This window comes from Microtus ochrogaster, linkage group LG9 (assembly GCF_000317375.1).
Source record: "Microtus ochrogaster isolate Prairie Vole_2 linkage group LG9, MicOch1.0, whole genome shotgun sequence".
In the NCBI taxonomy this organism is placed as follows: domain Eukaryota; kingdom Metazoa; phylum Chordata; class Mammalia; order Rodentia; family Cricetidae; genus Microtus; species Microtus ochrogaster.
This window is the reverse complement of record NC_022034.1, coordinates 20910863-20925563: the sequence shown is the minus strand read 5'-3', so window position 1 is coordinate 20925563 and position 14701 is coordinate 20910863. Positions and strand designations below refer to the sequence as shown.

The 14701-nt window shown below is 42.2% G+C and overlaps 1 protein-coding gene across 4 annotated transcripts in view; it reads left to right on the top strand.

The window, feature by feature from the left end:
* The window catches only part of Dse (dermatan sulfate epimerase), a 140242-nt gene extending 132757 nt beyond the window's left edge, over positions 1 to 7485 (top strand). For all 4 annotated transcript variants that reach the window (XM_026787408.1, XM_026787409.1, XM_005363520.3 and 1 more), the window contains 2 exons: positions 2747 to 2954; positions 4949 to 7485. In XM_026787408.1, coding sequence (XP_026643209.1) covers positions 2747 to 2954; positions 4949 to 6710 — 1970 coding nt within the window. In that variant the 3' untranslated portion in view covers positions 6711 to 7485. The remainder of the gene's footprint in view (positions 1 to 2746; positions 2955 to 4948) is intronic.
* The last annotated feature ends 7216 nt before the right edge of the window (positions 7486 to 14701 follow it).

Below are 14701 nucleotides of genomic sequence, written 5' to 3'. Positions count from 1 at the left end.
GACAGGCTCCAAAACCACAGAGAAACCCTGTCTCAAAAACCACACACACACACACACACACACACACACACACACACACACAAAACCAAAAAACTTTAGTTACATGCTGCTCTACCATTGTGTTCCTAATTATTTATATGATTTGATAACTTACTCATTTCTAAGATATCTTTATAATCCTCCTGTTTCCTAAAACAGGACTAAGATCAGAAAATTTAGGAGGTAAATTTTTGATGATTCTGATGGTTAATTTCCTAGTTTCTTTTCTGTTGTATGATAAAAAATAAAAACAAACAAAAAACCCACAAACAAAAAGCCCCAAAACTTGACAAAAAGCAGCTTACAAAAGAAGATGAATTTTGCTGGTAATTAATAATTCTAAATAATTATTTGGGCTTATAATAATCCATGCGGGAACAGGGGCGGAAAAGACTTGGCAACAGGGTAGGAAGGCGTCACAGCGGGAGGGTGATGCTGGCTGACCTCATTGCCTCTGCACACAGGAACCAGAGAGGGAGACAGGAAACTGGGCGGGGCTAAAGCCTCAGTGTCCTCAGTGTCCCCAGAGTTATACTTCTTCCAGCAAGACTCCACTTCCTAAAAGTCCCATATCTACTGTCCCAAACACCGATACCAGCTGGAAACTGAGTGTTCCAACACATGAGCCTAAGGCGAACTTTTCATATTGAAACTGTAAGAGTTCTGATTGTCAGCTTGGTATAATAGTAAGGGAGTCTCACTGAGGGATTATCTAAATTAGGATGGCATGTGGGAAGGTCTGTGGCAGTTTGTCTTGATTACATTATTTGCTCCCGGTGGGTGGCACCATCCTCTAGGAAGGGGATTCTGAACTGCTTGAGTAGAGGAAGCCAGCTGAGAGCTAGTATACATGCATCAATTCACTGCTCTCTGCTCCTGACTGTGGAGTGTGTTGTGACTAGCGGCTTTGAGTTCCTGCCACCTTCTGCAAACAATAGGATGTAACTAAAGACTGTGATCCAAATACTTTCTCCATTACCTTCCCTTTGTCAGAGAACTGTACCACAGCAACAGGAAGTAAAACTAAGACAGTGCTCCTAAGATACAACCAAGAATCCAGTATTTAAACCTTTTCACTCTGCATGTGTGCATATAGACATTCATAGATGAGTCATGCACAAACCGATGCCCCACGGAGGTGGCTCATGCGGGGGTGGGGGGACAAAATACTTATGTAGCTTTGAGGACCTGAGTTTGAGTTGAATTCCTGGAACTCATGTTAAGCCAGAGTCAGCAGCATGCATCTGTGACATCAACACTTATATGGGGAGATGGGATAACACTTTGGAAAGCTGAGGGCCAACTAGCCTGGAACACACGGGGGTGAGCAGCAAGAGATCTTGTCTAAAGCAGGGTGGACGGTGAGAACTGACACCTGAGATTGTCCTCTGACCTCCACACGCACACCATTTCATGTGCACATCTGCATATACACAAAGATAAAAATACAACTGCATAACCAATGACCACCTTCCCCTGGGGAACGCTACTGTTTATTTTTAGACCAAGAAAAGAAGTATATTTTGATGTTCTTTTTCATAATCAAGGATTATCTAGAGTAGGAAACCTTGAAGAGGTTCCCGTGTTTATGATTTGAGCTGAGATCACACAGAAAGCCCTCTCAGGGATTGGGGCTGCTGTAAGCACATGTGTGGTCATTTCCCAAGGGAAAACAGTAAGAATGCATTTAGGAGGGGACTTAGCTCTTTGTGCTTATTAATGCAACATACTACCGAACATCTCTAGGCCAGGTATTGTAATAGGCAACTTGAGATTTAAAAGAGGAGTGAGTCCTCTAATTTTAAAGAACTTGTAGTATGAGTTTTGATTGCCATATTTTATAATATAATTATGTTAGAAGATTGCTTATAAAGCTATTGGAAATCAAATTATTAGCTATATTCATGATAGCATTTTCAAAGAATTTCTGTTTTTATTTTATTCTTTCAACTTATTCTCAACTCCTCTCTCTCTCTCTCTCTCTCTCTCCTCTCCTCTCCTTTCTCCCTCTCCTTCCCTCTCTGCTATGGTTGATATTATAGTAATAATTATTGTCATCTGGCATAGGGTTTTCTTCCTTTCTGCTCAGTGATATCTGAATTTACTTTTGATTTTCTTCCCAAACTCCGGTAATGGTACCTGTCTTCATGATCCATGCATTTTTTTTTTGTTTTTCTCCTTTAAATTCTAGCAGTATATATTAGCAGAAGCTTTTTGGAGATTCAGTTTTTGTCATCACCCTTATAAGCAAAGTAAGCTTTACTTTATTGGAAGCCTATGAAATCGAAGCACCCTACTTTCTTATCTTGGCCTAGAATGCAAGTTAAGCTGCAGAAAATCCTAGTGCCATCCCAGCTTCAGGACCACACCTGCAGAAGGTGGTGTCTGTCCTAGATGCAGGCCTCATCATTCATAGAACGGCCAGTCGAGAGTGAGGAAGGGGCAGCATGTACATGCTAAGAGGTGCATCACATCTGTTACCAGCCACAGGTTGTTGCGTAACAGACCCAAGCTTGTACGCAGTGGAAGACTTTCTGGGCAGTTATGGCAAATTGGATTGGCATAGCATACACACATCACAGTCTTGTTTACTTTTGTCTAAGACAAACTATTGGCTGTAATTTCAAAACAGGCTGGATGAGCATCGTTTGGACCTTTATAGGGATATAGAGTTTTAAACTCAATCTTCTCGAACTTCTCTCCTCAGGGTTTCAAAGAACCGTGGCCATTGCAGACTCCAATTACAACTGGTTTTATGGTCCAGAAAGCCAATTAGTGTTCCTGGATAAATTCGTCATGCGTAACGGCAGTGGAAACTGGCTGGCTGACCAGATCAGAAAGAACCGTGTGGTAGAAGGTCCAGGCACACCATCCAAAGGGCAGCGCTGGTGCACTCTGCACACAGAATTTCTTTGGTATGACATGTTGAGGTGGCTTTCCGGTGAAATGGTTCCCGGGTTCATGCTGTGCACTGTTTTTCTATAAAACGAGCAAACAAAGAAAACCCTTTTCATAAGTAGATATATCTTTAATTCAACTCTTATCAGTGTCTAAACCTGTTAAGAACAGATGGATATCTAATTACCACTTGCGCTCTTGGTTTTCTTTTATTGGAGGTGTCCTAAGCTTGGGCTGTTGCACAGATGAACCTGCTTTTCTTAGATTTTATGTCATTCATTTTTAAATAGTAGAAGGAGAAAACACACAGGTTTTACCAGATTACTCTGATGATCACCCCCCCTCAAAAAAAAGTAGTCAAATAGTTTGTTTTGTCTTGGTAAATCGAGCATTATAATCCTCTAATGACATGGTCTTTCCCGAGTTTCGCAGCTGTTCAGAAGTGTGCACAGTGTTTGACAGTTTCACTTTGATAATAAAAAGACCATGTAATTCTTTTTATTGTAGTCTTTTAAGCTTGGAAGGAGCTTGCGCCCCCCCCCCCTTTAAGTGTTGCCAAGTGTGTTGGCCTCAAATAAGTTAAAATCAAGATGGCAGTTAATGGTTTTTTAAAGCTATTGAAATTTGCACTTAGCCCCCAGATTAGCTTTCTGTAGAATTTTCTTGACTTTTTTTCTGCCCCCACCCCTGACGTTTAAACAAAGAGAAAAATTATCAAAGCAGGAACTACCTGGCATTTAACTGGCATTGTGGAACTCTTTTCACAGAGGAATTAGAGATATTAGCTCCTCCGAGGTATTTTCACAGAGGATTTAGAGATATTAGCTCCTCCGAGGTATATGCAGTAATTACATGGTTGTATTCTCACCCATAAAAAGGTGGCCAAGAGAGTTCTAGAAAGCTAGCTATTGGAGTTAGATTAATGCTGCCTCTAAAGTTTAAATATGTCCCTGTACGAATATTTAAACCTATCAAGAGCTGAGAAAATGGTCATTCAGCTTTCTGTATATTTGTTGTTACCTTAATTAAGCAAATATTTTACTAGACCTCAGTACAGAGAGAACTTCTAATGTCCTGATACTGAGACTTCAGAAATCGAGAATGCCAAACACCACTAAGACCAACTCAACCATAGGTGACTTGTTCACTAGGCCAAAGTATGTATGAGCTAAAAGTGAGTTCACATCTTCTTAGAGCAGCAGATCACATGATCTTATCAAGGCAGTTGTCCTAGGTTGTGAAAATCATCATCTTTGTGCTTAACATTTGCAGCATTTTGTGTTAAGTATCATTCATATTCCATTAATGAACATTAAGCATGAATAAAAATATGTCACTTTTATCTCAGAAGTTTGGCATCATCTTCAAATTAAACAAAGCAACCCTTTTGGTTCTGGGCTCAGCAGTAGCCACAGTTTTAAATGTGCCAATATTAGTTTCTTATAATTTTACCAGTTCATACATTTTGGTATGCTATGCACAGTAAGACATGTCTGCACTGTGATGTTCTGCCCTGCTTTACAGTTTTAGAGGAGAAGAGTCTACGAGAGGCACAGATTCCAGACTGAGCATAGGCCTTGTCGAGCAGCGCTTCTTTGGTGCAGGTCCAGCAGGATGTTAGGATCCTCAGCCTAATATGGAGTTCTCTAGAATAGGATCCCGTTGACCAGAATTTTGATGGATTTTTTAAAGATCTGTGAGCCCCAGTAGTTTGGGTGGCAACTCTGAAATAGCCAAGTGAAGAAGACCCAAGTAAAGGTTAGTGCAGAAGCTGTTTCCAACTCCAGCCCAGGATCACAGGTTACACAGTGTGTTGTTCCTTTGAAGTCCCCAGTGCTCGCCCTTGTGCATGCTGTTTTGTGACAGGTCCCTGATACGCTCCCTGCTCTGGGTGGCATTTGTAGATTGCATTTTGCTGCCACATTGCCATGTGGCATCATAATTCTAGAGAGTTCTTTTTACTTCCATCAGAAAAAAAAACATTTAACTTTGAAACACTTCATCCCTTCAGGTATGATGCCAGCTTGAAGTCAGTCCCACCTCCGGATTTTGGCACCCCAACACTGCATTATTTTGAAGACTGGGGTGTTGTGACTTACGGAAGTGCATTACCTGCAGAAATTAATAGATCATTCCTCTCCTTCAAGTCGGGAAAACTTGGGGGACGTGCAATATATGACATTGTCCACAGGAACAAATATAAAGATTGGATCAAAGGGTGGAGAAATTTCAACGCAGGACATGAGCATCCTGACCAAAACTCATTCACTTTTGCCCCCAATGGCGTGCCTTTCATTACCGAGGCCCTCTACGGGCCCAAGTACACCTTCTTCAACAACGTGCTCATGTTTTCTCCAGCTGTGTCTAAGAGTTGCTTTTCTCCCTGGGAGGGTCAGGTCACAGAAGACTGTTCATCCAAATGGTCAAAGTACAAGCATGACCTGGCAGCCAGCTGCCAGGGGAGAGTCATCGCAGCGGCCGAGAAAGATGGGGTGGTTTTTATCCGGGGAGAAGGCATAGGCGCTTACAACCCCCTGCTCCACCTGAAGAACATTCAGCGGAATCTGATCCTCCTACACCCCCAGCTCCTCCTCCTGGTCGACCAGATACACCTGGGAGAGGAGAGCCCCCTGGAGACAGCAGCGAGTTTCTTCCATAATGTGGATGTACCTTTTGAGGAGACAGTAGTAGATGGGGTCCATGGAGCTTTCATCCGGCAGCGAGATGGTCTCTATAAAATGTACTGGATGGATGATACAGGTTATAGCGAGAAGGCAACCTTTGCCTCGGTGACATATCCTCGGGGCTATCCCTACAATGGGACTAATTATGTGAATGTCACCATGCACCTGCGAAGTCCCATCACCAGGGCAGCTTACCTCTTCATAGGGCCCTCTGTGGATGTCCAGAGCTTCAGCATCCATGGAGACCCTCAGCGGCTGGATGTTTTTGTAACTACCAATGAACATGCCTATGCCACTTACCTGTGGACAGGTGAGAGCCCAGGGCAGTCTGCGTTTGCACAGGTCATTGCAGATCATCAGAAAATTCTGTTTGACTGGAGTTCAGCCATCAAGAGCCCCACTGTCCCCGAAGTGAAAGATTATGCTGCTATTGTGGAACACAACCTGCAGCATTTTAAGCCAGTGTTCCGGCTGCTCGAGAAGCAGATCCTGTCGCGAGTCCAGAACACAGCCAGCTTTAGGAAGACTGCTGAGCGGCTACTGAGGTTTTCTGATAAGAGACAGACGGAGGAAGCCATCGACAGGATTTTTGCTATATCCCAGCGACAACAGCAGCAGCAAGGCAAGTCAAAGAAAAGCCGAAGGGCAGGCAAGCGTTACAAGTTTGTGGATGCCGTCCCTGATATTTTTGCACAGATTGAAGTCAATGAGAAGAAAGTTCGACAGAGAGCTCAGATTTTGGCGCAGAAAGAACTGCCCATTGATGAAGATGAAGAAATGAAAGACCTTTTGGATTTTGCCGATGTCACATATGAAAAACAGAAAAATGGGGGTTCCATGAAAGGTGGCTTTGGACAGATGCGGATGGTGACGTCAAGCCGCAATAGAGCCCCATCACTGTCGGCCTCGTACACCAGACTCTTCTTGATTCTGAACATTGCCATCTTCTTTGTCATGTTGGCAATGCAGCTGACTTATTTCCAGAGGGCTCAGAGCCTCCATGGCCAAAGGTGTCTTTATGCAGTCCTCCTAATAGATAGTTGTGTCTTATTGTGGTTATATTCCTCCTGTTCTCAAACTCAATGCTAGCACCAAAGCCGTGAGCATTTAGATCACGAGAGTTCATGCAAAAAAATGAAAATATTTTTCTGAATTTGTTATCATTCATCCCCCAGATTTATTGGCACAACTTTAAGGGAGGACGTTTTCACACAAAAATGCAGGAATGTGGAGAACAGCCTTGGATGTCCCCAAGTATTTCTGTGAATGTTTGGCTTTGCTGAGTGACCAGTTATTATTAAAGACAAAATGCCTGTTCTTTATGTCATATTTCTCTTAATATAAACAAAAATGATTTATACAGAATTGGGTTTTATTATCATTAATTTAATGCTGTTAGAAGCTTCCGGGTACTGTGTTATGGAACATACTGAGGCACATAATTCCAAGCAATACAGGCTTTTAAAATATGAATAATGTTATCCTCGGACCTGGAAGCTGTTCAAATAACATGATAAAATGATGGCATAAGATTGTAAAGGAACTAAAAGCCTTTTTCATGAAAACATGTGCAAATGAACATTTCTTTGGTGATGTTGGTCAATTCACGGATGTGATTTGTGACTTTATACATTTGTTGGCTTTTTGATAAATAACATGACAGGTAATTTCATATTATCTTTCCCTTCTATGCAAAATGTTTATAGACCCAATCAATAGATAAAGTTTTCAAAATAAACTATTTTATATTTTGAATCTCAATACCAAAGAACATGGGCCTAAAGTTTTGGTGTGATTCTTTTGTTTTTATTAGAAAGCTTTCTGTAAGTTTATTTTGCTAAATAAATCAATCATAACTATGATTCTCCCCCCCCCCCGATGTGCTTCTTCTTGTGTTCTTTTAAATTCAAAGTGTACTTGCTTTTTTCAAATTCTTTCGAGAGGTGTTCATTGGGGTATGCATTCATTAAACTTTCTTATTTTTGAGAAAAGAAATTTCACTGTGTATATTTTTCCTGTTTAAGCATATTTTAAACCTTTAACATAGAATCTGAATTCTGGTTACCTAAGTAAAACAACATTTCTGTAATTACGTGCAGTTAAGTCCTCAGGCGCTATCAGCTGCATGGAATGCTGGATATGTAGTCAAGTTACTGCCTGAGCAGAAGAAAATGTTACACTTGGATCAAAAGCATAAATCACCTTACACATAGTATATTTGAGTCTGATATATTTCTCCCTGGAAAATAGGGACTGTATTAGGCATATATTTCAAGATAAGGACATGCTCACTGATTTATGGAGCTAAAAGTAATAACAGTACGTCTCTTTCCAGGCCTTTATGTTCATAGGAACATCAGTAGGCATCAAAGACAAACTGAGAAGAACTCCTGTGAGTACCTTTTTGTGGTTCTAACTCAAATATTTTACACAAGGAAAACTTAAATCTTACTTTGAGCCTTGATACCCTTCTTATACTCAAAGCCTAGAAACTGACTTCTGAGGAAGTGGTTCGTCCCTCTCAGGAGACGTCTCTAGGGAGGATGTCATTACACACTATTTAAAGAAGAATGTTTTCAGAAGAATAATGCTTCCGTTTGTCCTTCCTGGTTGCTCTTACTGGGATTTATACTTGCTTTGTGTGACAGATTCTTCGTTTACTTAACCTCATTCAACATTCCTCTCTTCTACTCTTTCTCATTCAAAAAGATGAATTGTCTGAAATGATTAAAAAAAAGGGGGGGACTTAAAAGGGGGAGGTTACTCTTTGAGTTCCCAAGAAAACCTGACCTCAGCACTGAAGCACGGGCATGGTTTGTAACAAAGATGGAAAGTCCACATGAAAGCCAAATCTAGCTTTACTTTAACTTAATAATAAATTAAGGCCAGCCTTAATAATAAATTAAGGGGACAATGTATTAGTTCCCTTCGCATGCTGGCTAACCAGAACACGCCCTCACTTTTGAAGTAATTTTTAAAAATATGTTAATATTGCATCTTTTTGGCTTTTACCTCTTCTAATGAATGGGGGCATTCTTTGGCATTTCATTTTAAAAAGAACTTCTTGGATGGTTTCTTAAGTGACCAAGTAAAAGGTTGTGCTAAAACAAATCAGATCTCTTCATAATGGGGCATGTTTTCTATCAGGCATCGTGTATATTTGGGTCAAATTAAAGAACTCTTTGTATCGTCAATTAAACCAGGCAGTGCTAGAGCCCTCTTGAAACTGAGCAGTCAATATGGACTCTGTCTCAGTGCTGCTCACAGTGAAAGGAATGTTTCGTTTGTGGCTAATGTATGAGCTGTTGTTCAGGACTGAGCAGGACTCTGGGTCCCAGCCTCCAAGGAAATATGAGCATCCTTAGCAGAGAGTGGATGCAACATATTACTGTGCTTAAAGATGATTAGCTTTTAAGCATCCATGGTGATGCTGTAAAAATATTTTTGGATATAATTGTTAAAGTTACCAGACATAACTGGTGCACATCTTTAATCCCAGCACTCTGGAAGCAGAGGCATACGAATCTCTGTGAGTTCAAGGCCAGACTGGTCTATATAGTTCCAGAACAGCCAGGGATATGTAAAGAGAACTTGTCTTAAAAAGGAAAAAAATGTTGAAAGTCAGGCTAGAGAGATAGCCTGGTTTGTAAAGCACTTGCTGTTCACATAAGGACCTGAGTTTGAATCCCAAGTAGGCTAAAAAGCTATACCCAGTGGCCTGTGCATCTATAACTAACTCCCATACAGAGGAGGGAGAAATGGGTGAATTCTTGGAGTTTGTCAGCCACCCCTAGTCTAGCCAAAAGGGTGCACTCCAGGTCCAGTAAAGAGACCCTGTACCAAAATCCAAGTGGAAGGCAATAGAACATTACCTCGTGGCCTTGGAACTCTTATGCATGAGCGTGTATCACACACATGCACACTAAAGTAAGTCCATGTGTTAGAATTATAAAGCAAGACTGGTGCAGAATGGCAAAGGGGAAGTGGATGGGAACGAGATACACACCCTCATGGAGTGAAGCGTAGACTTGGGTTATGAGGTAAACCCCTTAGTTTGACTCCAACGATTAAAAACTGGTAGATTATGAAGTTTAAGTCAAAGTCTCTTCATAGTAGTCCCAGATGTTACAATGTAGATGACAGCTGTTAGCTTAGCATTCTACAACAGCAGAGAATAGAGAGGATATATTGGTCGTTAAAGCATTGCTGAGAAGCCTGGTGGTGGTGGTGCATGCTTGAGAGGAAGAGGCAGGCAGATGGATCTCCGTGAGTTCAAGGCCAGTCCTGATCTACAAGAGCTGGTTCCAGGAGAGACTCTCCAACTCCAAAGCTACAGAGAAACCCTGCCTCCAAAAAACAAAAAAAAAACAAAAAAACAAAAAAAAACAACCAAAAACCAAAATAAACAAAAAAAGGAAAAGCATTGCTAAGGACTTTGGGCTTTATTCTGTAGTGAGGGGTCCTTAACCCTTTGATGATCAGTATAGCTTAGGGATATGCTATAGACCCATGACTGAGAAAGCATTGAAGAATTTTTATGAAATGGAAGATGACTTCACACACCCTCCTGTTTTAAAAACTTGAAGTGGCTTTGAAATGCCTCCACGTTCTCCTCTGATTTCTGCTAAATTTCATGTAATGCTATAGATTGAGCAAATTATAAACGATATATGTCCTTTGACTCACTCACAGTCTGCCAGTTGGAAAATCAGAGGTCCTGATGCCACATACCATGAGGACTTTCTTGTTGCAACAGGACATGGCCAAAGCTAGCACATGGAGAAAAGAGATGGAGCAAACTGGGGAAAGGGGTCACATGGCATCTCTGATAAACTTGAGAACCTCCTCCACTTGAGGAGGCTCATTCTTCTCAAGGCCATCATGGTGGCAGTAATAGTTCAGCAAGTATTTTGGAGGGAACGTTCAAACCATACTCCTCTGTTTTCCATACTCAAACTCTAGTGGGCGATCCACTTTGGCTGGAATTCACTATAAGCATTGGGGAGACATAAAGGAATTTTCTTTTTAAATGACAAGACCTGCGTTATAGAAAGACAATTATGGCTTCAGTGTAGATGTACCGAGTAGGAGGGTTAGAGGTTATTTCCATAGTCTAAGTAGGAGACAATTAGCTCTTTGACAGCTCACAGGCAAAATGTGTGACTGAACGCCTTTAAAGAAAGCGTGTGTACTTTGTGGGAGTGTTGGCCTAAAGATGAGTCAAGGTTAGTCTTGGTGTGCCTGAGTCCCGCCATCAATATGGCTTCCTGAACGTGTATGCCTCACTGGCCTGGCTATCCCTTAACCCCAGGAAATTATCCAGAGTCTCCTGTCATTTCTCTTTTCCGGCTGCCTTTTCCAGGGATTAAACTTTGATTGGCATGTCTGGAGTATTAAGTGGGTAGAAGAGAGTGAAGGGAGAAAGACACTGGAAAGGTAGACCAGGTTAACTAATACAAGGGCTGAGAGATGGCTTAGTGGTTAAGAGCACTTGCTCTCGTCAAGGACCCAGATTCCGTTCCCACCGGCCACAGAAAGGCTCACAACAGTCTCAACACCAGTTCTGAGAGATCCAGCTTCCTCATCAGGCCTCTGTGGACATCAGCTATAAATTCAGTGCACATACATACATATAAACAAGCAAAACCCAGAGTCCTAAAAATAAATCTTTTTCTTTCTTTTTTTTTTAAAGGGCAGAACAGTTATTTATTCTTTTTTTAAATTTTTATTGCTTTGTAAATAATACCATTCAAAATTTCCATTTCCTCCCCTCCTCCCCTTTCCCTCCCACTCCCCCGCTCACCCTCCTCCCTCCCTTTCCAGTCCTAAGAGAGGGCAGGGTACCCTGCCCTGTGGGAAGTCCAAGGCACTCCCCCCTCCATCTAGGCCTAGGAAGGTGTGCATCCAAATAGACTGAGATCCCAGAAAACCAGTACATGCAGTAGAACCAAATCCCAGCGCCATTATCATTGGCTTCTCAGTTTTTTGTGTGTGTTTTTTAAGGCACAGTGTCACATGTCTTTAATTTCAGCACTCCGGAGACAGAGGTAGGCTGGGCTGTCTTCAAAAACCACGAGAAAGAAAGAGAGAGAGGGAGAGAGAGAGAAAGAGAGGAAGAGAGAGAGAGAGAGAGAGAGAGAGAGAGAGAGAGGAAGAAGGAGGAGGAGGAGGAGGAGAAGAAAGAGGATGAGGAAGAAGGAGGAGGAGGAGGAAGAAGGAAGAGAAGGAGGAGGAGGAAGAAGAAGAGGAGGAGGAGGAGGAAGAGGAGGAGGAGGAAGGAAGGAAGAAAGACCATGAGAATGGCACTCCCCAGCCTGCCTTTAGAGGCTTGTGTGGGGAGGTGTCTGTGACAGATGTCTCTGAGCTTTCAGTGGTAAACCCCCAAAAGAGCACTAATGATTAGGAATGAGCTCTTGAGGTTTAGAATTAAGGCCGATTGTCTTGATGCAAGAGCTTCTAGAAAGCATTTCAGGCACCCTGGTGCATTCCAAATGGATCAATGAGCAGTAGTTTGGGCTTATAGTAGTCATTGTCTGAACAAAAAGTTAGAAATGACGGGCACTCTCTGTTTCTTCCTAAGAAATAGATAATGGGATGTGGAAAATGCATTTTTGTGAACAGGAAACATTTTGACCTGTCTCTGCTGCCTTTCAGTCTGTCGCTCACCAATGTTGGGTCAGCGTGAGGAATTTCCAGGAAAGGCTTTCACTTTGCCTGTCTGTTTAAACACCTGCACCTCATTCTCCAACAAGTGTATCTTACTGACAAAAGAATAAACTCAGGTCTCTTATTGGACTTTTGAGAATTCATTCTTTCATTCATTCATTCATTTATTTATTATTTTTCTAGACAAGGTTTCACTGTGTGTTGCCCTGGCTGACCTGGAACTCACTCTGTAGATCAGCCTGGCCTCAAACTCACAGAGATCTGCCTGCCTCTGCCTCCTGAGTGCTGAAATTAAAAGCATGCACACCCATTGCCCAATGAGAATTCTTAAAGAAGTTTTAAAATCAAAGTTGGAATCTGAATTTCATGATATTGCTGAACACTGCCCTTGTGAGACTTACACTTAGAAAACCCAAAGAGATCTCCTTTATAATTAATTCCGTGTGTGTGTGTGTGTGTGTGCGCGCGCGCGTGTGTGCGTGCAACGTGGGAGGACAAGTACAAGGTATTTAATTTCCTCTTCCACCCTGTGCTACCCTTCCTTAGGCATCCGACTCAGGTTGTTGAGCCATCTCATCAGCTGACAAAGAGATCTTAATAGTGGCCATTCCTCTGCCTCTCACATGAGACTGTAGTCCCTCAGAGAAGAGACGGCAGTTCTTACAGTGCCTGGCCTCTATTGCACTTTTCATTCAAACAACGCCAGCTGACATGATAGACTGAAGGACTGACCGAGGGCACGGACTATCAAAGAAAGAGCATAGTCCCAGAAGACTTCAGCATCAGCCTTGCTATACACTGAATGTGTCTCACGCCCAAATTCACGTGTTGCTGCTGAATCCTCAGTGTGATGGTTAGGGAATGGGGCTTTGGGCAGATGATAAAGCCATGAGGGTGGGTCCGTCCTCTTGTGTAGAAGTGAGTCTTATACAAGAGACTCTGGACAAGTCCCTGTCTCTTCTACCATGAGCGTTGACAGTGGAAAGACAGCCACATATGAACCCCCACACTGGTCCCAAGCTTCCAGTTCCTTTCAGAAACTTGAGCTTTGCAGACTCCAGAACTGGTTTAAAGTCCATATTTTTGTTAGATGGGCTGAATCCATGAAGAACTGGATTTCTTGTCATAAACGTTGCTAATCAGTCACAGAGAGGCCCTGCGAAGTGTCCAAATGGATCCTGGAGCTGACTCAACATGATCAGGGCTTGCCACACTGCAAGCCCTGAAACCCTGAAACTCCGTCTCCATGACAACGTGCACGTGAGAGACAGATGGGCGCAAGCGGAGGCCTCGACGCTGCCACAGGTGGAACGATGCTGAGTGGACGAGAATGTCCAGATGCCAGAGCACAACCTAAAATAACATTTCATCTGTGTGGGGTGTTGGAAACCACCCACTGCTGCCAAACGTCAGGAGCTGCTTGGGCAAGTGCCTCTGAGGTTCCAGACTTGTGCAATCCCGAAAGCGTGGCCAGCTGGTGCCCCAGACTCCTGGAGAACACAGGTCAATGTGCCGTGGGTGTGGAGAAGTGGGCAGACAGGCTTGGTTGCACGGCTGGCTTTCTAGTCACACCTGTGCGAGTTCCCAAATTTCCTGAAAATGTCTTTGGCAAGAAGGGAGTTGCGCATACGTTACTGGCTGTTTTCTCTGCAGCTGAATGGTATTTCTGTGTCACCCTGGGGTTTAAGGGCCTTATATTCTACCTGATGAGAAGATCTTCGTAGATTCACGACTGGGAAGTCACTTCTTATTTTTAAAAAAATTCATTTAGAGGCCAGAGGAAGAAGTGGGGACTAAAGGATTATTTGATAATTTTGTGAAATAAATTTGATTTTTAAAATAGTTTACAAGGTCTTCAGATGCTAGGTTTATTTTATAAAAATAGGTTAAAATTCAGAAAAGATTTGCTCAGTCCAGATTTGTATCATGATTAAGCACTCTGGGTGACAATGGTAATAAAACTAACTTACTAAGTGCTGGTAGGGTTCAAGGACTGCAACCTACAGCCTCTTGTCACAAATAGGAAGCCAGGCCCAGAGACACACACCCAGAAATGACTGCAGGCTGTGGTATGAATCTCAAAGTCAGTTCCAATACTTGAATTTTAATTATTTGGACTGCACAAAGTACCATGCAATGTATTTAAAATATTGAGCTATATATAGTTACATGGAAAATATGAAATCATGATTACAACGTTTTAAACTTTTAATGTGTACACCCTAACATTGAACTTTCTGGCAAAGTAGATTGTATCTTTATTAAAGATACTCTAGGGGGATTTCCCCAAAAGAGAAGTAACTGCTGCTATGTGCCAGAGTTTAGGATGCCACAGCAGTCCATGGGAAATGTAAGTGAAAGACCATCAGCATAAATTAGACTTCTGATTCTTTCCCCTAGTTCTAGCTTGCATT